At 41.7% G+C, this 20,663-nt stretch overlaps 1 protein-coding gene and 1 long non-coding RNA gene across 2 annotated transcripts in view; both read right to left on the bottom strand.

Annotated features, from left to right (window-relative positions):
• Nucleotides 1–10,387: 10,387 nt before the first annotated feature.
• Nucleotides 10,388–11,646, bottom strand: LOC145414081 (uncharacterized). Its single transcript, XR_013899825.1, has 2 exons — nt 11,506–11,646; nt 10,388–11,399 (listed from the first exon to the last, which is right to left on the bottom strand). It is a non-coding gene; the product is annotated as an uncharacterized LOC145414081 (long non-coding RNA).
• Nucleotides 11,647–13,167: 1,521 nt separating this feature from the next.
• FASN1 (Fatty acid synthase 1) overlaps nt 13,168–20,663 on the bottom strand; it is a 31,355-nt gene continuing 23,859 nt past the window's right edge. Inside the window, exons 32-38 of the mRNA XM_080283858.1 lie at nt 20,156–20,298; nt 17,800–17,968; nt 17,164–17,361; nt 16,495–16,769; nt 15,833–16,252; nt 15,484–15,633; nt 13,168–13,379 (exon numbers count right to left, since the gene is read on the bottom strand). Coding sequence (XP_080139984.1) covers nt 13,257–13,379; nt 15,484–15,633; nt 15,833–16,252; nt 16,495–16,769; nt 17,164–17,361; nt 17,800–17,968; nt 20,156–20,298 — 1,478 coding nt within the window. The 3' untranslated portion in view covers nt 13,168–13,256. The remainder of the gene's footprint in view (nt 13,380–15,483; nt 15,634–15,832; nt 16,253–16,494; nt 16,770–17,163; nt 17,362–17,799; nt 17,969–20,155; nt 20,299–20,663) is intronic.

Raw genomic sequence — 20,663 nt, 5'->3', positions numbered from 1 at the left:
CCGAAATAAAAACAAAAAAAAATCATATAACGTATTCGCCAAGGAAAGCAAATCTCTCATCTTCCACTCACATCCGAATCAGGCGTAAAATTTATTGTCTAATCACGAGTATATTTAGTGCTGTTCTGATCAATCACGGTACGAATTTATGAACCTACTAATGGAATCGTGTAAGGGGATCCAGGAAGGTGGCAGACAATAACAAGATCTCGATTAACATTCACCGGGTAGCAAAATAACGAAAAGGGGGCGGGTGGTGGAGGTTTTTAAAAATGTATGACAACACCTGACACGTCTCTTTAAACTCGGTCATTTCCCGGCCAATTTAAATGTTTGAAATCAGTCTGCGGGATGGCCTCTGTTCTGCAGCATACCCGAAAGATAAGTTATGAAACCCAAGTGCAGTGGTCTCTCCTGTGGCCATGATGTAAGCGAGGGGGGAACACACACGTCGGCAACCTCGCACTGACATACCTGCTCGCATGAATTATTTTTCGCAGATGCATCCCTGACCCCAGCGTGGCTTTAATAACCAGGAGGCTACCTTTCCGGGACTGAAGGGTGGGTTAGACTGACCTGTTACACTGAGGAGAGACATATTCCCCCTCCAAAGGCGCGAAGGGGAGGAAACCTAGAAGATGTGGTCGCCCGTTTCGCTTCCCGGCCACCTGTGCACTTCCTCCATCTTGCGCAACTCCACTCACTCGCAAACCAAATCAAAACACAAAAACCCACGGGCGTTTGCTAAACAGTACGTCGAGCGGAGAGACAAGCGCCGTGTTTCCTCCACGCTGGTCTACATTACACTGACGGGCCAGTCGATCCCGCTCAGCGCCATCACGTCTCAGGAACCCGTGGATGTGACGTCAACATTCCCGTTCGCGCTCGCAGGGGGGCGGGAAACTGGACACTGCTTTCCGCCCTTCACAGCTCATCATCCGCCCGAAATCCCATCCACCATCGTAATGTTTAAATCTCACTGGCAAGGAGGGGATTTAAAGGCCAGGAATAAGCCGGTATTGATCAGAGAAGAGGTAGGTTAAGGAGCACGCATGCCTCACAATCAATAAGCCCCGCCACTGCTGCCATCTGCCGCGCACGAGGCTCCCTACAGTTTTATCAGGGGGGGCGGGAGGCGAGACGTGCACAAGACGATAATTCGAATGTTTTTGCACGATTTCATAACTATTCAACACCAGCAGATCAGTTTTTAACGCCGATTTCCACACACCAAGCTACAAATTCGAGAAAACAAGGTAAAGGGGAATATTATTTGGCATTTAGGATCAGTTAGAGCCAGAAATATGAGAAGGAGCAACGTCCACACACTTGTGCAAAAGCGGAAGGCCTCTGACACACTAACACACTTTCAAATCTCTGATACCGGGGGACGGGCCGTACGCTGTAGTACACTCGCACCCGCCACACACACACACACACACACACACACCACCCTACCTACACCCTTCTCGCCCCTACACACAGAGCCTTGAATCCCCTCTGCCCTCTCCTCTGTGGCTCTACCGGCTCTGTTTTGTCAGCTCTCATTCAGTAAAGTGTTTTATTTAGCGCGCTGGGCACTGATCTAATAGCACTCGCTAAAAGATAAACATTTATGTGGGTGAAATAATAGCTAACATCATTTACACAAGAGAAGAAACAATACCATCATCACCACCACGAAACTATAACACCAGTATAAAGGGCCTACAGGTTCCACATGTGGAACCTGTAGGCCAGACGGCGCTCGCATCACTACTCTTAATCTAGTCGTAACTCCCAAAAGTTAAAACGAAAGTGGCAAATTAAACTGTACCCTACATGTAACAGTAACCTACTGTTTACTTAGAACATTATATGAAAAATCAAAATTTTCAGACTCTCTTCATGATAATAGGTCTGTTTGTTGATGGCCAGACAGAAGGCTACAAACTGATGCTGTACCACCTCAGCACATAATGATTATGGCCACTGTCGGAACATTCGTATTTGACACACACTACCTCTCTACGTCCATTGTCCGCTATAGGCAGACTCTGACTATTCATTATTACGACCTTGTTTGACCTTCAGTGTCAAATCTAATGATGTCCACCTCACCACTGTGGAAGGCGAGGAACAATTTTTGTTTTATACCTTGTCCTCGAATTTTGACTCCTTCATGAATCAAATTTTGAAAAGACGTTTTTATGGCCTTTATTGACCTTGAAGGCCGAACTAACACAACCAATGATAAGATCGGTTGCACATTAGGGAGGGGTCTATGAAGTGACTTTTACCTAAAATGCCTCCTGTGTTTTTATCGCATGCTCCCAAATTTAATACTGGCTTCTTCCCACCACCACCTAGCGTAAACTTACTGTGGAGGCCAGTCGGCACCGCAAGACCAATAGCATCCCAGTCATCATCCTCGAGTACTGGCCAGGAAATAACACCGTACATGGAACTGCTTGCCAAACAATATACTGAGGAAGAATCATCGTCATACCACCAAGAGGAAGTAACAAGAATATTATTATTATTCACCCAAGAGGACGTGGCAAAATCACCACCACACCATAGTCAACAGCGTCACCACCACCATCATCGTATTTACCACTAACAAACGAGATGAAGGGAATACGTAACCAAGTCTGCCTCTGCTTTCGTAACTCGACCAATTCTGTTTTTCAGTCCCAGCTGAATGAGATCGTCTGACGGTAGAAAGAGCAAAATTAATCCTCATGGTACTGGATGGGGCTAAAACAAATTTAAGAAAGCCATTACCCACTGATTACAATTACCGAAAGTGCATTCATTCCTGTACCGTTTACTTCCTCGCTTCCTATCCCTACCAGTCAGGATGTCAGTGGGGGAAGGGGGCAGGGAGAGTGGTGTGGAGTCAGAGATAATGGGATGCATGGAGGGATGGGGGGAGAAAGTGAAAAAAGGAGGGGGGATGGAGGGAGGAAGGGTGGGATGTCAGTAGGGGGGAAGGGAGGGAGAGAAGTGGGTGTTGGTAAAAGAGGGGATGTTAATGGGGGGAAGGGAGGGAGAGAGGAGTCACGAGTGGGATGTCGGTAAAAAAAAAGGGGGGGGGGGAGAGGAAGAGAGGGAGTGGGATGTAGAAGAGGGCGGAACGTTGGCAGAATGGGATGTAGCAGGAGTGGTGGTGGTGGAGGGGGGAAGAAGGAGGTGTTATGTGACGTGGTAAAAGTAAGACAGTTACGCCAACTTCCTGGGCAGTTTGCATTTCTTCTCTCGGTGTTGTTTCCCACATGAAGGGGCCGGGGGGGCGGTGCCTGAAAAGGGGTGAATGCCCTTGACCTGCAAATCTTGTATAAATCGACTTTCTGGATACTGCATGAAGCCATTTTTTATATTTCTGAATACAAGAGTGTACGTATATTTTTAAAAATATTTGACCTCTTGGGTGACGCTTTTTCTTTCCTTTTTTTTTTTTTAATGCGGTAGCACCTCGGGGAGCTGCCCTGTCCCTCAGTCACTCACTAAGGCTTTCCGAAACGAGGTGCTCCATTCCCGCAGACTTTTGCGAGATGTCTCGTCAAATATTCCTGTACCTGTTTATTTATTATTATTTATTTTTTTTTTCATTTTTATCTCCAGACGATTTCATAATTTAGGAAGGGCCACTTGCAATGAATGGCTTAATAAGCATTATCTAAACTCTATATTTAAAAATCTTTAAGGTAAATAAAGTCTAAAGGTAGCAACCATAAAATGAAAATCCATCGAAGTGACTGGGTCGGAGGCATGATATACAGTCAACGTCTTGTGTCAATCCCGTGACGTCATTAGGCTTCCATCAAATCTGTGCTGACCTCAATGTACAGATAAGGACGGTCAAAAGTGCCAATTCCTTATTCCACACCTCTTCAGCATGTTTCACCACAGTTCATAAACAGACATCGCAAAGATTGTCACAGATGGCGCTGAAATGTCTCCACGTTTATATAGGCTGAATACCGGAGCGAATTCCAGATAAATTTGTGAACAGTACTACGAATTACGTGGACCTGCAGCTATTTTGAGTAACAACAAGACAGCTGCAGTACTCCAACTAGGGCGAGGATCAGTGGATTGGGGTCAGAGCCAGGCCAAGATAATTACAGTGAATTATACCATTATCCTGATCCAACCTGCCACAAGGGGTTGCTTCAGCTGGTGTAATGAGGCTGGATTGCTACGTCCCTCACAGCTATACTCCTGTCACTTTAACCTGGTGGAGATTTTTTTTTTTTTTTTTCGTTTGTTAAAAAGCCTATTTCCTGTGTATTAATGCCGGAATAGGACAGTGCCACAGCTCCGCACTCTTTTCACAGCACTTCTTCGTGACTACCATCCGTTTTAATCTCTTGCTATTTTTTCGTTTTCTTTATTCTTTATTCTCAGTCTATTTCCTGATGATCAATGTCAGAACGAGTTAATGCAACAGGCCTGCAATCTTCCTAACACTTCTTCGTGACTAGCATCAATGTTATCCTCTTGTTACAGCTCACCATTCACGACAGAAATGCAAATTTTACATCTAGTTGAACTGAACTGAATATACGCACTTCCTTCACAACGATGCTCAAACCGTTTTTTTTTTTTTTTTTTTTTTTTTTTTTTTGAGGGAGGGTCTATTACAACTATTAATTTTGGTGTTTCTCTGTTTTGCTTAAAGAACAAGAGTGGGTTATAATTCTCAAACACAAATTGCACCATAAACTGACATTTAAGTCTTTTACTGAAACCGTAACTATGACTCTAGATGAACAGGGCAATGCATCATCAAAACATCTACATTCAAATTCATTCCTAGTTCAACCCAAATTTTTAAATACTTCAGTAAAAATAAATCAGTTATGTACAGTACGTATGTATGTATGTAGGTAGGTATCATTTCTCGCTAATGTATGTGTACAGGGAATGCATTTCTTGCTAACATATTTAACAGGCAGCATCAAGAAACAAAACAAAATAGCCGAAACCGTTAGCAAGAAGTTATATTCAATCTTATAACTAACTCTGTCCTAACCATGACTTCACGTTTGCAAAAAGGTAAATAATAGTTCAAGCTTCCCACTTCCTTTGTTACTTCCTCAAAAACAAATTCCAGATCGGCGGTACTGTTTGCTTTTACAGGAAATGAAAAAATGCAAATGTTTCAAAAATTTCCCGGCAATGACCTCTGTTGTTACTCCGCCACTATCTTCTCAGTGCAATCCATCAAAATTTCTCAATGTTTCGTTCTTCCTGCAGGTGAGGGACGAGGGAAATGATCGCTTGTTTACGTGTTGTGTCGTGGTGTGAGGTTGTCATGGCAACGTCGCGACATCTGGAAATATGTGCAATGTCGAAACGCAAATTAATTACTGCTGTTATGTGACTCTAACACTGAAAAAGGAATAGTCTGGTGAAGTAGCAGTGGTAGTAGTAGTAGTAGCAGTGGCAGTGATAGTAACAATAGCAGCAGCAGTAATAGTTGTAGTAGTAATAGTAATAATAATAATAATAATAATAATGAAATAAAAATGACGCGAATGATGTCACGCTCCAAAACTTATCGCAATTTGGGACGGTACACGCGATCAACACCATACTTCCGTGCACGCCAGGAGCACAGAGCTCGTACCCAACCAACAAGGACGCATAACCCGACACACGCCTGCGTTCAAGGAGTATATTCATCTGCCTTGCCCTCCCCTGCTGTACCCTCCTACCTTGCTTCCCAATGTTCAAACTCTGATTTCAAAATCGTCTGACCAAAAATTTTTGCACTGCATCGCTTGATTCTCTATGTACGCTGAGTGGCGGCTGAGGCTAACCCACCCAGCAATGATGGGCATTCTTGGCTGCTCGTGTGGCCATGTCGATGCATGAATGTGTTTTCAAAATAGTCGAATGCCGTTCTCTTCTCTACTAACCAAATTATTCCCAAGCAGAACATGACTACGAAAATAGAAACCACGCGTCGGTCTACTGATGCAGTTAAAGACCTCGCTGTTTACGGAAGCTCGCTTGTACCTGCGATTTAAATGCCTCCATAGCCTTCATGCTCTTCAAACGTGACCACTTAAATCTGCCGTTAATATCACAGTTTCCATTCTTCCTGCTTACCCAACTGTTCCCCGAATCACAAAGTACAAAAAAATCACATTCAATTATAAGAGATAACGAGATGGAGATGGATAAATAAAACTTACTTGAGCAGTTCGGCAATCGGCTACCCCCTTCGCTGTTGACGCTGAACCTGCGTGATGGTTCTCTTTCCAACATCTACATCTCCACAAAAACTCCTTAAACTTCCATTTTATATATTTTCTTCATATGATAAATTGACGTAACCCGCTATACTCCTTAAATGCATGCTTCTTAGTATTATATTTAAGCCTAGGAGTTACATATTTGTATTATGTGAATTTACGAGTTTCTTGGCGGGAATTTCGATTTGAATTACCTTTCGTCTACTTTGGCTTTCTACAGTAGTACCCCTCCCTTACCACTTTATTTCTGCACGTGATGCGTTACTGTAATCTAATATGTTACTTATGCAAGCTATATAGGTATTAAAAGAAATTAATAGCATTTATTCAGGTGTAGTCGCCGACGCCAACGGAAGTATCGGTGACTGCCTGGGCCATATTCATGGTGCCCTTTCCTTGTCAGATTATATGCATGTGGAAAGTCAACATTGTCTTGTTATTTGTACAGGCTATGCACAAATAAAAAAAAATAGAAGAAGGATGGAGGACTGAGAAAATGGGCAGCTCCAGCCTGCAGTCCACTTAATTCATTATAAACCTGTGGCTACAACAAAAACACACCACTACTATACTCCTGCTACTACTACTACAGTGTGGCTGGCCTGAAGCTCAAAAATGACCTCACGGGTGCTCTGGATGTTAAATTACCTAGAGTTTGGTCACTGCTCGAGGAAACTTTTTTTTTTTTTTTTTTTTAATGGAGACGAATGAATGGTGAGAAAAGCTGGTACCAAGCCTAGGGTGGCTATGTGACATTAAAGTAGCAAAGAAGGAAGGACAACTAAATTAGATGCAAAATACACAGATCAGAAAGAAAAGCAATAATATTAGAAACAGAACACATAGGAGAGTTACTGATAAAATCAGAAACCAACGGGGGGCGGGGTAATAAAGACAGGAAGGGAAAAGCAAAGCGACGGACGTGGAGTAGGAATGGGCAGTCGAGAAAAAGCTGTCGGATCGTCAGGGGGCACTTAAAGCGTGAACAAAGTGGCGGGGGGTCACCAGCCACCAAGTGACCGTGAGTGAGGTGGGTGTCACCCAAGCGAAGGCGGGCAAGGACAGTCTCCCATCGACGATCGGGATTAGTGGAAATAGACCAAGAACAGAAAATTTAACGAGATGAAGCTTGTTGGTGACCTGGGAGTCCCAGGAAGTTTGTTATAAGTCACGGAAGAGGAGAGTAAAGTCCCGTCCAGACGATCGAGCAATGCCCGCGGGCACAAGCGAGCAGTTTGCCTGTTGACGGGCTCACCGCTTGTGCCCGCGGGCAAATGCGTAAATTGCCCGGCACAAGCGAGCAGTTTGCCTGTTGACGGGCTCACCGCTTGTGCCCGTCAACAGGCAAACTGCTCGCTTGTGCCCGCGGGCATTGCTCGATCGTCTGGACGGGACTTAACAGGGGTCTCTGTGGGAAAGGTCGTAGAAGACACGCCATCCACTTCAACACATTTTTAGCCTTCTCAGTCCGGTGGTATATTTTCCACTTTGTTCTTGCAACCTTCTGACGCTTTTACTCACCTTCGGGGAGATGAACCTATAGTGAAAGGGCTTAAAGAGGACTACACCCAACCCCATTGCTATCTTCAGACGATTTCAGAGAGCTTCGGGGAGACATCTTGCTCCGGAGGGATTTATAACGGCGACATCTAACCCCTCCAGTTAGAAAAGCGCGTCCTAAGATGAACAGAATCGAACGGAGATAGCAAGAACAAAACGAAATACTCGTCGTCGTGCAATAATTTACCACTTCAATCCGAGAACGCCTTTTTGGTAGTCTATTCGTGTTGCTACCTGTTGGTGATTTTATTGTTTAGTGAAGGCTATTAAAAATTAAATAAATAAATAACCCTCCAATCCAAATTTTATTCGGTCTCGGCAAGATTTCTTTTATATTAGTGGTTAGTCTGAATTTGAATATCCTCCCATTCACAAGTTAAAAATTTTCAAATGGGAGCTCTAAAATAGGACCAAATCTCATCACAATAAATGTGATGTTAAGGAGCTTCTCATGGCATAAGTTACTCCATATATCAGAACGTATAAGTGTCTCCTGTCCAAAGACATTACCATAAAATTTATCACGACTGGTAGGAGACAGAGAAACTACTGAATAAATGAGGGAGAAGTTGAGGAAAACGTTTAAGTTATTGTGTCCATTGCAGGACAAATTTTCTCGCCATGCAGAAAGTTATTACATAGTTACGCGGAAAATTCTTGGACCAAATTTTTTCTGCCTACAAAAGCAAAGTTGTGATTTCTTTTTAATCACAGTAGAGGGAAACTATCAACATTTCTAGTTCTGGAAGTAAACGTTCGAAATACTTGAAATATCATCGTGTAATTTTGTGCATCTCTGTAAATGTTCTGGGCTTCCATTCAATCCATTTCCCCCGCCGACTGCCATTGTACTCGGGTTTCTAAAGGACAAGAATTATGACCCCCAAGACATTTATTGCTTGGTAAACCTTCGCCCGTGCCCACATCGGCTCGTAGCTCCGCAGGGGAAAAAATATATTTCCTTTATGACGAAGTATAATTATCTTTTTTTTTTTTTTTTAAATGCCCCTGGATCCTACCTCACCCCAACTTAAAGGTGGGGGAAAGCTGGTGGTGGTGGTGGTAATTTTCTGCCCTGCCATAAGGGTAAAATATGCCTTAATAACGATTTGTAGGTTCCTAGTTTTCTTCTAATCATCTCTCTCTGGATCCTATCTCATCCCATAGTTTTAAATGGCTCTCTGGATCCTACCTCATCCTATCTAGAGGTGAGGAAACGGATTATGATTATAACCATCTACATTATCATTCACAGAAATACCTACGGCAATAGTAATTCTTCCATAATGACATGCCAAGTTCTCTCCCATTCATACATTTCGTTTCAGGGTTGTAATTAATTCCATCTTTTTACTGATTTTTGGTTGTCTCACTCCATGTTTTACTTCTGTATGGATTTTAATCCAACCTATTAAAAAAAAAAAAAAAAAAAAAAAAAAAAAAAAAAAGATACCTGAATTTATCAGTTTATACGGGCTTCTGTATGCTTACATGCATCAGCCTTAGTCACCTAATAGCAGATCTTGATACTGCTCAGTCAAGCAGCCTCTCTATTCTATAGATGGAATAAATATAAGGTGGAGACTGACCATAGGCCTCGCCTGCACAGCCCTGAGCCCAGCCCAAAGTCACACTGATAGAGTTTGGCCCAAGATTCCATTCATGTCCACTACTAATTAGCAGGTGAAAATTTCTTCCAGCAACATGCCCTTGCTGGCACCAACGTCATATTAAGGTAGGGTGTGCAAAAGTGCATGTATATAATGTACATAGTACTTTTAGATTTGTTTGAAAGAGTATACTGGCCTGCCCTGTGTTAGTCTATCAATCTATCTATTGCCAGACGCCATAATCCCGTAAGGGGTGGCCATTTGACTTTGAGTTATTTGTTTTACGGGGAGGGGCACTAACCCTCCACCAACCCACTTGCTGACAAGTAGGGAGAACGTATGATTTGGTTTTATGGTTACCACCCAGCATTGTAAATGGTTTCTTGGCTTACAGGAAACCATTTGGCTTGTCACTCAATGTAAAGCCACCTGTAAAGAAAAGCAATAAGAAGTGACAGGAAAGATGGGAGAAATAGGATGAGAGGAGGACAGGCACAGAAAAAGAATTATAAAGGCTAAGGATGAAGAAGGCAGCATTAAGACACACTAAAAAGGGTCAGCAAAGGGGATGGACAAGAGCTAGTCCTGAAGGCTAGTAAAATACGAGCTCCAGTTCTCCCATTCTCCTTGGGAGTACCACCCTGATCAGCTCAAGATACAGCCTACTCCCCACAACTACCCCAAAATAATGTGGGCTAAGGAGATCCATAGTAAAACTCAAGGAGGACATGAACTTTCGTTGAAAATAAGAACCTGATACAAACTCCTCACCTCCTGTTCCAGCTTCTGGTTGCTTTGCTAGCACTGATAATCAATGCCATTATTTTGTGGTCCAATCATATTTTTTATACCAATATTTCACCACTTATTTTTTTCCCATTCTAGTCTGTGATCTCTGCACTCAAATAAAAACCTAACAACCAAGAGAATATTATCACTTATTCTTAAGAGGATAATAAAAAATATACTTGACAAATATGCTGTAATAAATATATAACTCAATAAATACTGTATGTTAAATCATAATAAATACTTCTACATCAACTTATAAACATCCCACAGTTTTTAAATGAGTAGTTATACATCACAGGCTCCACAGATATACTTCTACTCCCACGCTTCCATAAAATTCATCATGAAAGACTACTCAGTCATGGTATATATCACAAACATCGCACAAAGTACATGATAACAAATAAGAAAATAAGTCTGATAAAGTCTAAAAGTTATGAAAACACATGGGAATGCATACGAAAAGGAAGAAATCTTAATAATCTAAGTACATATGGTATTCAATAATCTCTGTGGCTCTACCAATGTACTGTGTCAAGAACTTAACTGTAATAAATCACTTAAACCACATAAATTAAAGAAAATCCCAAATTACCTCTTCTTAGGTGTAGGGGCCTGAGGTTAAGCTACTGCAGTCTAGTTTATTCCAGGGTAGATGACCTAACAACCTCATCTGGTGGCATTACATTGTCAAAGAACATTCAATCACCATTTGGGGATTCAGCTTACAAATGTGGCAAGCCTGTCACTCCAACTGGGGGAATTTTAACCCCAAGACTGCCAGGTACTTCATAACACTTCAACATTCAGTGTGGTAATATTGTGCACTATATTTACAGGTAATCTCTAAAGTCGTGCATTGATGGCATTGCAACCACTTGGCAGAAGGCTATGCATAATACATCAGTGCATGTTTAATTTTTTTGAAAACTTCAGAACAAAACTTTAGCACTATGAATAAAACTGGCCAAACAGAAATGAATACCGCCTGTCTTCACAATTCATCAGACAGAATTTTCAAAATATTGCAATATTTACATAATTTAGTACTGTAAATTGAGAGAAAATGGCAGGTTAACTTTGTAACAATGGAATTTTACCGAGCAGTTTTTGTAAAATACTGTGTACCTAACTGCAAAAATTTGCTCAACATTTGTGAAGGCAGACTCATGTCCTGAACATCCCAGTTCTCAGGCAAACATGAGGGATATACAGTAACGTCAAATCATGGTAGGTATGTAGGAGGTAGGCCGAGTATGTAGATACAGACAGACAGGTAGGTAAGTTGGTAGGACAACGGGCAAACATGAGGGATATATGTCAAATCATGGTAGGTATGTAGGAGGTAGGCTGAGTATGTAGATACAGACAGACAGGTAGGTAGGTTGGTAGGACAGTAGACAAATGGTAAAAAATGGATACAGCCACAGCCCCATATTAACCTCGGATGTGTAGGAGCCCAAGGAAAAACTGTCACAGTCCAGAACTTTAAGGGTTAGGTGATATCCTACACTCCTGGTGACATTACATGACTACAACACCAGCCGCCTCTTGGGAATATGAAACCGATGTGCCCAGCACATGACCTTCACCCCCACTTGTGCTCTAGAACACTACATTGCACCACCAGGACTGATAAAAATTAAAAATATTTGTTCTTAATGTCTTCAGTATGATATCTTGCTTACTAAATTCTTGCCATCACCACATTAATTTATTCAAGTCAGGAGTTAATTCTGCTAAAAGCTGTGGGAGGTCATATTTATCCTCCACAGTACGTGAGGTTTTGCCCAAGCTAAAAATAAATGTCTGGTGGTAGTAAGAACAGCAGTAAGAAAAAGGCTTAACAGGGAAAAACGAGGCACAGTACCAACCTCTACTGTATTACACATGTTATCTACACAGACTAATTCTCAGCAAAGCATTACTGTTCAAGGTTTAGAAGTCATTCTGCCCTTCTTGTAAAGGTGTTTGCTGCATGATCTACCGTGAATAACAGTGCTTTGTTATGTGTCATTTCTAAAAAACAGTTGTGCTATGTACTGTACTGTTAATTATAAGTAAATCTATGTGCATTATAAACATTAACATGTTTAAAATATATAAACTACAGGTGCTTCAGACAAGAATATACCTCAGAGTTGTGCTGGACTGTGATTCATAGACAGTTATACAATGCCAGACATTAATAGATGATGAGCTGCTCATGAAAGCTCCAGCTCTGCTTACAGATACAGCTAGTTAAAACTTTCTACAAATCCTCCTACTTTCTACTCTTCCTGTATACGGACATGCAGAAAATTTAATTTTCACTTACCTATAATATAACAAGAGCAGAAAGTTATATGCTACTTCCAAAGGTACAGGGACAATGTTCAGTAAATATAGCATATAACTATACATACACATATGTACAAACATGCTACAATACAGAATTAAAGCTATTTCCACTGCACTTTCTATCTGTTAAATTACATAAGTTACACTGCTAACTCTGTAAATACAAGAGCAATAAACCTACAGCTATATACATTATAGCCTATACTTTCCCATGAATCTAGTCATGTTAAACACAACCCAAAATTTAGTCAAATATCACAGATTCATTTTTTGGCAACTAGACCAATGTTTCCCGACAAATACTCTGCCAGGACTAGAACAGAAATCTCATTCCCCCTTCCAGAACACTGCATATACTGTAACTCCAACTAACTCCACACAAAGCAAATAACATGCCTCATCACTTTTGATGGCAACCAGAAGGCTTGATGGCATTATCCTTTCAGTCTCCCCATATAGCTCCACCCTAAATTTAACCTAACATATCCTTAACCCACCAAGCCCAGGCATGTCTTTTTCATTTTGTTCTTGGAATCATGTCAATTTTATTCAGCCTGGGACAGACTTCAAACAGGAGGGGTTAGATACAGCCTTAGTATGCCCCTTAAAAAATGTGAGGCCTTTCCAAAGTTGAATTAAACTGACAGGTAGTACCTAAAAATATTACCCAAATTTATTAAGTTAAGCACTACTATGCAGGTCTGGCTTACTGGGTGGTGTGCATCAGGAATTCCTTCACTAGGCTGACCACCTGCTGTCCACTGGAGCCCAGGACAAAGCTTTCGTGTGTCCCCGCCACTTCCTCCACCTTCAAGGAGCCCTGTACAATCTGTTGGGCAAGACAATTATTACACTTAATCCTTACAGAATTATGATAAAGGGTTTCAAATAGTTATTATCATCTTGATCTTTTTCCTCTCCCTTGGATGGGGAGTGGTGGAATCCAAAAAATAAGAGAAATCATCAGCATGCCCAGTGAAATTGGCAAGACTCACACTCACACATCATTAAGTCCCTAGAATTGTAGTGCCACCTCACATCCATCCCATTAATATCTTGTACAGTACGAAAATAACACAACGAAACACCGTAAAGTTATACAGTATAAGTCCTCTCATCTGGCATCTGGTCTTACAGTATTTCTGGTCTTTCAGTGGTCTTCATAAACAGTCCCACTAAGAAAGTTCTCTGCTTTTCCGGCACATTTGCCGAGCCGATCGGCCAATTTGATGCTGTTGGTGTTAAATCTGGCACTGTTCATAATTTAGCACTTTTCACAATAATTTAGCGCCAATAAATAATATATTTTCTTCTATATCTAGCACATTTTGAAGCCCAATTTAGAGTGAAAGTTTGAACAGTTCACCTATAGCTTAGCAAGTCTTAAAATTGAGCTTAGAGCTTTTGAAGATTTCTGATTGCCAACACTGCATGCACCATCAGCCATCATGACTTGAGTGTCTGGTTTTGTGAGCGGGACCCTTTGAAAGCTCGGACGCTTTCTCGTGCTATTTTACGGTCATCTTCTTGTTCTCATGTTGCACTATGACCTCTACTAGTGGAAAGCCTACTGGTGCTGTGAAAAAATGCACCTATAAGGTGCTGACTATCACCGAGAAGATTGAATTTTTGACAAAATTGGAGGCAGATGTTCCTAGGAAAAAGATAGTGGAAGATTTCGGTGTGAGCTCATCCACTATATACGATCTTAAGAAACAGAAGGCTGATTTAGTGATTAGGGCTGACCAATAATACTTGCTAGACACCGATTCATTGGGGTGACATACCATGATCGCTAAAAATTTTTTTGGCAAGTTTTCCAGGTCATCCGACAGTTTTTGCTCTTTCGGCATCTGCTTGGTCCCAGAGATGTCCAATGAGAGGACTTTTACTTTAACAAGGTTTTGTAAATGTAATCAGAATCCACTACTCTAGTACAATGGACATTCAAAATTTTTAAGCCTGTCATAACTTATCACTAACAAAATTTACTTGCAAATATAAATGCCTAAGTTTCACTGCTACCTATAAAGCTCATCCGCCAGTTTTCACCAATCTGTGGTAGCAGTTAACCCGAGGCGTCCCAACACGTATGGATACGTCACCACATTTTGTCATGGTGACACCCGACGACTTATCCATACGTTGTGCAATTGCGAGGTCTGTCATTTGCACATTTTTCAAGTTTCACGGGTGATTTTTGGTAGGCATATGTGGGAGACCTTCCTCTACCCAACGCCAGGCAGGGATAATGCCTGGCCCCACCTGACCCCCCCCCCCACATGCCATTTTCTTGGCAACTCACCTGTTAGCAGTGACCTGGCCAGTAAAAACATGTCACACCACGGTCTCACCAATGACAAAATTCATGGCAAAAGTGATTCTTGAGGTGGAGGACAAAGGAAGAAATAAGCCAGAGGAAGAAAAAAGCAGAAGTGATGCGGTGGTAACGTCATAAATGAAGGTGACGTATGTTGATGTGTGAACAACGCTTATATCACCTATATTATTGTCTGAAAACCAATATACTCTTGTACTACATATAGATTCGTACAAGATAAATAAATATCTAACCAGTTATGAATGGTTTGGAATAGCTACCCCTCCCATAGAAAACATTTTCTCTAGAGCCTAGCCTGAGAGAGCATGGTAACAAGGTAAAGGTACTCTTACTTATACCGTATTTCTAAACTCAACTGAGCACTCTCTCCGAATTTTTGAGGTTTCTCATAAACAGCGGAGGTTTTAGCACACACACACAAAAACTTCGAAAATCTGCCAGGATGGGGGGGGGGGGATCAGTGGTGAAAAATCTGCAGGGACGCAGCGGGTTAAACAGAAATGTGTTTAAGTTAAACACATCCCAGGGATACAATGAAGACTTACTATAGAGCAACATTCTCAATTTTAACACCATTTCACATCTGGCTTACCTTTGACAGGCCATAGTCAGCACCAAGAGCCCCTGCCTGTGGGTTGTCCCTGGCACGGATCAGCAGGGTGGGGGCCTGTATCTGCCCCTCCCACTGGTGTTCACTACCGGCCATCAGTCGACGGAACAGGAACTCTACCGCATCCACAGCCTGCAAGACATGGAATGTATTTAAATTATAATGTCATGGTTCTTTCCCGTATCATTGACTTTTAAGGATAAATACATTAAATGTGTGAAACTCTGTTTTCAATGACCCTGTGATGAAATAAACTACATTTTGACAACCCTCTGATATATCACTGCTTAAATTAAGACAATGCTACACAACTGACTGTAACTGTCCCTACCTGTTTGTGTTCATTTACATTTGTGGCAACTCCTGCAGCAGCTCTCTTCTCTGTGACCAGCTTAGCCACCATGTCAACTCTCTCTTGCCAAGATCCTAAGTCAAACAATGCCTTCTTTAGTGTAGTTGCCTCCACTGGGAAGAACTGCATGGCAAACATAATCAGTGTCTCCACCTGCTCCTCTGGTGCTCTGTCTGCTGGACTGCTCTCTGATGCAACTGAAGGCTTGGCACTATTCATCTTAGCCTTATACCCATGAATAATGGCAGATACATATGACAGGGATCCATCAAGCAGCAACATTGATGTTGGGGCGCGGTGCTGAGCCTCTAGTAAGTGGGCCATTTCAAGTGCCACAGCAGCACCAAAGGAATAACCCCCTAAGGTAAAGCTGCCTGTTGGGCACACTTGTTTGAGCTCCTGTCAAGGACAAAGGGAATCCAGTGATTACATCTCTTTCATATACCAATAAAGAACTAGTTCATAAAGCTATTACCAATGAAATGACTCTGCATGTTAAAGAATCAGTTCTACCTGGAACTATATAAAGTGTACACAAGTCCTCATTAAAAAGTACTGAACAGTAATGTTGACAAACAGTGCAAGAGGATGAGCATGAGAACGAGCTAAAAACAAAATAAATACCCAGTAAGTAGACTGACCTGTACAAGAGCCTGTGCCAGGTTTGCAATGGAAGAGTGAGGTATGTCTGCAGGATACTGGAGACCATACACGGGTCTATCTAGGCCCTGTGCTACCTGGGATAAGAGTTCAGCAGTACCCTGTATGGGGGCACAAAGGAACAGAGGAGGTTGCGAGGTACTGCCCGCTTGCTGGAGAACTGACACACGACACTGTGGCACTAATGGCAATGTCAGCCATGCCTGGGGAGTTCCTACATCAGTCTGGTCGTCTCTGCTTTCACCTGGTGAGGATTCTGAAAATAATATGGGTTCAATACATAATACATTAAAACATTTCCTTCTAAACAAGGTTAGGTGTAACATTTATGAAAGGAACTTCAGGCACGGTGTTCAGTTCAGCCCAGAAGTTATTTAAACTCTCTAATGGCAAATGACTTTGCATAAATAATTTAATACACTATGCTAATAAACCTTCACCTCAATCTAAAATAATTACCATTTTTTTTTAATTACCAAAATGGGAATAGTTGTTTTAGCAGAGGTTTTGTAAGTTCTATGTGTCATGCTGCTATGGTAACCTTCCTTTGCCTAAATTATAAAAAACTAACACGAGAAATGGTACATTAGAGCTAATACCCTTTACTGAAATATGTATAAACAACGACTACATGAGTGTGATCCTCCTACCCTGGTGAGGTGTGGCAGCATGGTCTTGGTCATCCAGCTTTTGCAGTTCCCTGAGGGTGAGTTGCCGCACCTGTGTGGGGGACAACACTAGGTCTGCCTGCCTCTCCAGTGTCTGCTTCACCTCAACACTCATCAGGGAGTCCAGCCCAAGGTCTCCCAGGCACACATCCAAAGGGGCTTTTGATGTGTCTTTCATGCCTGTCAGGAAAAAATTATGGTACATACATCAAAATTAGTCGTGATATTGCATTACGAATAAAAAATATTGTCAATAAGGAATATACCCATACAAACTGCTCACACAGATTCTAATCACGTGTAATTTTGTGTTTGCAGAACACCGCAAATGGATACCATACCCAAAACAGCATTATTATTATTGTTATTTTTTTTTTATTTAAAATCTCCCCCTTAAAAATGAGGAGAGGTATGTTCCAAAAACATGGAAAGAGTATACACGTGGGGGAACTGTCAACAGCATGAAGAGTGAGATAGCCTAGACAGAAATTTTCTTACACATTCAAACTATAAATCATCATCAGAATCATCCTAACCATTTTTACCACCTAAGGATGGCAATAGTTGTTACATAGTACATAGCACAAATGATCTAAGGGTCAGATCTTCACAACTTACCAAGGATATTTGCTACAGCTTTGAAAAGCGAGGCACCACCAGCAGCTGCCCCATCAGTCTTCCTGTTTGAGGCCAGCACCAAGGATGACACCACTGGGGCAGGCGACAACAGCAGCACATCCAGACTCTCCAACACTGACTTCACTGATTGAGGCTTTGTGCCACCCACCTGGTAGTGAAAGAAAAATAAGGGTTTGTGGTTAAGTTTAAATGTAAATAACCACCATTATGTTAAAAATTTTCATACACAATACACAAATAGCCAAAAGAACATAATAAGAGAAAGTTGCATAGAGTCATACAGCATCAAGGAGTGAACTACAGCTGATAAAGCCATGAACCACAGGGATTTATTGCAAATATACAAGCGAGTGAAGAGAGGTGGGGGAACTTGGCATTCTGACCTCGGCTCTCACTAATAGCCTAACTGAGGCAGGTGGGGTTGGCAAACAAACGAGGCACTGATGTTTGATGAAGGTGTTGACTCCTAGGAAGATACTGTCACATACATACATACATAAGGCATGAAGTGTGACTTGTAATATGTGCGGTAAGGATTGTATTTCTTGAAGGCATTAAGTGTGATTTGTAATATGTGTAATGTGGATTGTATTTCTTATTGTGATTAATGGTAAAGGCCACATGAAAAGGAGTCCGCTTCATTCATCAAAAAAAGTAATCATCTTGGGTAATAATTTGTTTCTATTTAAAAGTGCATAACCACGTTCTGTTATGTTAAAATATATTATTTTACAAGTTGTTCCCACTCCTACAAGCACTACAGTATACAATAATGGTGGGAATGGAGAATTCAGAGAGGAGAGAGACCTATTTTACATGACTAGACCACTACACTAGACAGGATTGGTGGTCACAAAAAGAAAAATTTCCTTATCTCCTGGAAAATTACCAATACATCACCCTGACTTTTTTCTCCATTTAAGCACAAAGAAAGGTAGGATCCAAGTCACAAGGTTGAGAAAATATTAAAGTGGGGAAAGCCATCCACTCACTCAATGTAGTGCTGCTCTCAGGTGTCTGCCCTGTCCTCTCCTCCATCCTTGTTTCCTTCCATCATCATCTGTCTTTTTTTTCCTTCATTCTTTTCTCTTCCTTCTGCCTAAGGGTGACTTTACACTCCCTCTTGTCTTTCATTTCTTCATTCTTTCCTCTTCCTTCTGTCTGTGGGTGACTCTACACTGAGTAACAAGCCAAATGGTTTCCTGTACACCAGGAAACCATTTACTACACTGGGGGGTAACCATATAACCAAATTTTGCCGCCTGGTGGTTTAGTGGGTTATTATTGTGCTCCAGTCGGATTGAACCGGTGAAGGTTTATATCCAAGGGGTGATTGGGATTTATTGCTCATGTAATGCCACTCAGGGATGAGTGAGTCTGGTCACTCTCATCTTAAATGTCAGGACCAACTGCCTAGCCCCGGGCTTCTACGCTCCTCATGCGGCAACGTAAGATTGGATGACGGATGGATGGATGGAAAATTACAAACACTATGCCCAGTGAAATGGATCATACAATGACTTACACATTAACCCGAGGCGTCCCATCGACATATCAGTATGTCGCAACATTTTGTTACAGCTAGACCCATCGACGTACCAGTACGTCGCGCAATTGCAAGGTTCACAATTTGCACAATTTTCAATTTTTGCGTGTGATTTTTGGTACATATGCACGGGACACCTTCCTCTACAAGATACCAGGCAAGGTCAATGCCTTACCCTGCATGTCCTCCCCCCTCCCCCAGCATGCCATTGTCCCGGCAATTCACCTGTTACCAGTAACCTGGCCAATAAAGACATTCAGGGCCAGAGTGATTCCCCAATCGATGACAATGTGGAGGACAAAGTTTGTGTAGCATTAGAGGAAGAAACAGTCGGAAATGACGATAAGGTAATTTTGCCAAAAAAGGTCAGGAATGTTGATGTGTTAGTGAGTGAAAAATGCTTATATTGCCTATATTACTGTTTGAAAACCAATATACTCTCATACTACATATAAATTCGTACCAAATAAATAAATAAATACAGTTTATGAGTGGTGTGGAATAGTTACCCTCCCACAGAACTAGTTTTCTTTGGAGCCAGCCTGATAGAAAACCCAGTAAGGCAGGGAGTACTGCTACCTGTATCGAGTATTTTAAACCTCAGGTGAGCGATTTCTCTATGAATTTTCGATGTTTCTCACCAAAAGCAGAGGTTTGAGCCAAATTTTTTTTTTCCAAATTGGTTGGGATTGGTGGGAGTCAGTGGTGGAAAATTGGTCGGGACGGGGCAGGTTAAGCCTCTTAAATTACAATGTTCCAACTATTAACTCTACAGCAAAATAGACTTACCTCTATCTCTCCCAGTGTGTCAGCCAGCACACCCACATCACCAATGCCACCCCACTGTATGGAAACACCTGGCAACCCTGCCCTCACACGACTCTCCACCACACGCTCACACACACTGTTACCCCAGCCATAGTTGCTCTGGCCTGGAAAAAACAATATATATAAAGTATGAATCCTCCCTCCATGTGATATATCTCCAATAACTACACCAAATAACTTTTTCTTTACTAAGCTATATAGTAAGGAACAAAAATTAATCACATACCATCAAAGATTAAAGGTGCCATAATATATAACTGATACCTGAACCAATGAACACTTGAACCATAACCGTTTCTTCAACTACACCACATACAACTATACAGTATACCGACCCATTAAGTAATTACAATACCTATACTTGTTAATAGTACACTCCTCATGGGGCACCGAAGGATTGGATGATGAATGGATGGATGGTTAAATACTAGTACACTGTCCTGCAATCCTGACATAAGTACCCCCAACA

Source organism: Coenobita brevimanus, chromosome 98, assembly GCF_032717465.1.
Source record: "Coenobita brevimanus isolate Jiangsu-jjx chromosome 98, ASM3271746v2, whole genome shotgun sequence".
NCBI lineage: Eukaryota > Metazoa > Arthropoda > Malacostraca > Decapoda > Coenobitidae > Coenobita > Coenobita brevimanus.
This window is presented reverse-complemented; position numbering and strand designations above follow the sequence as displayed.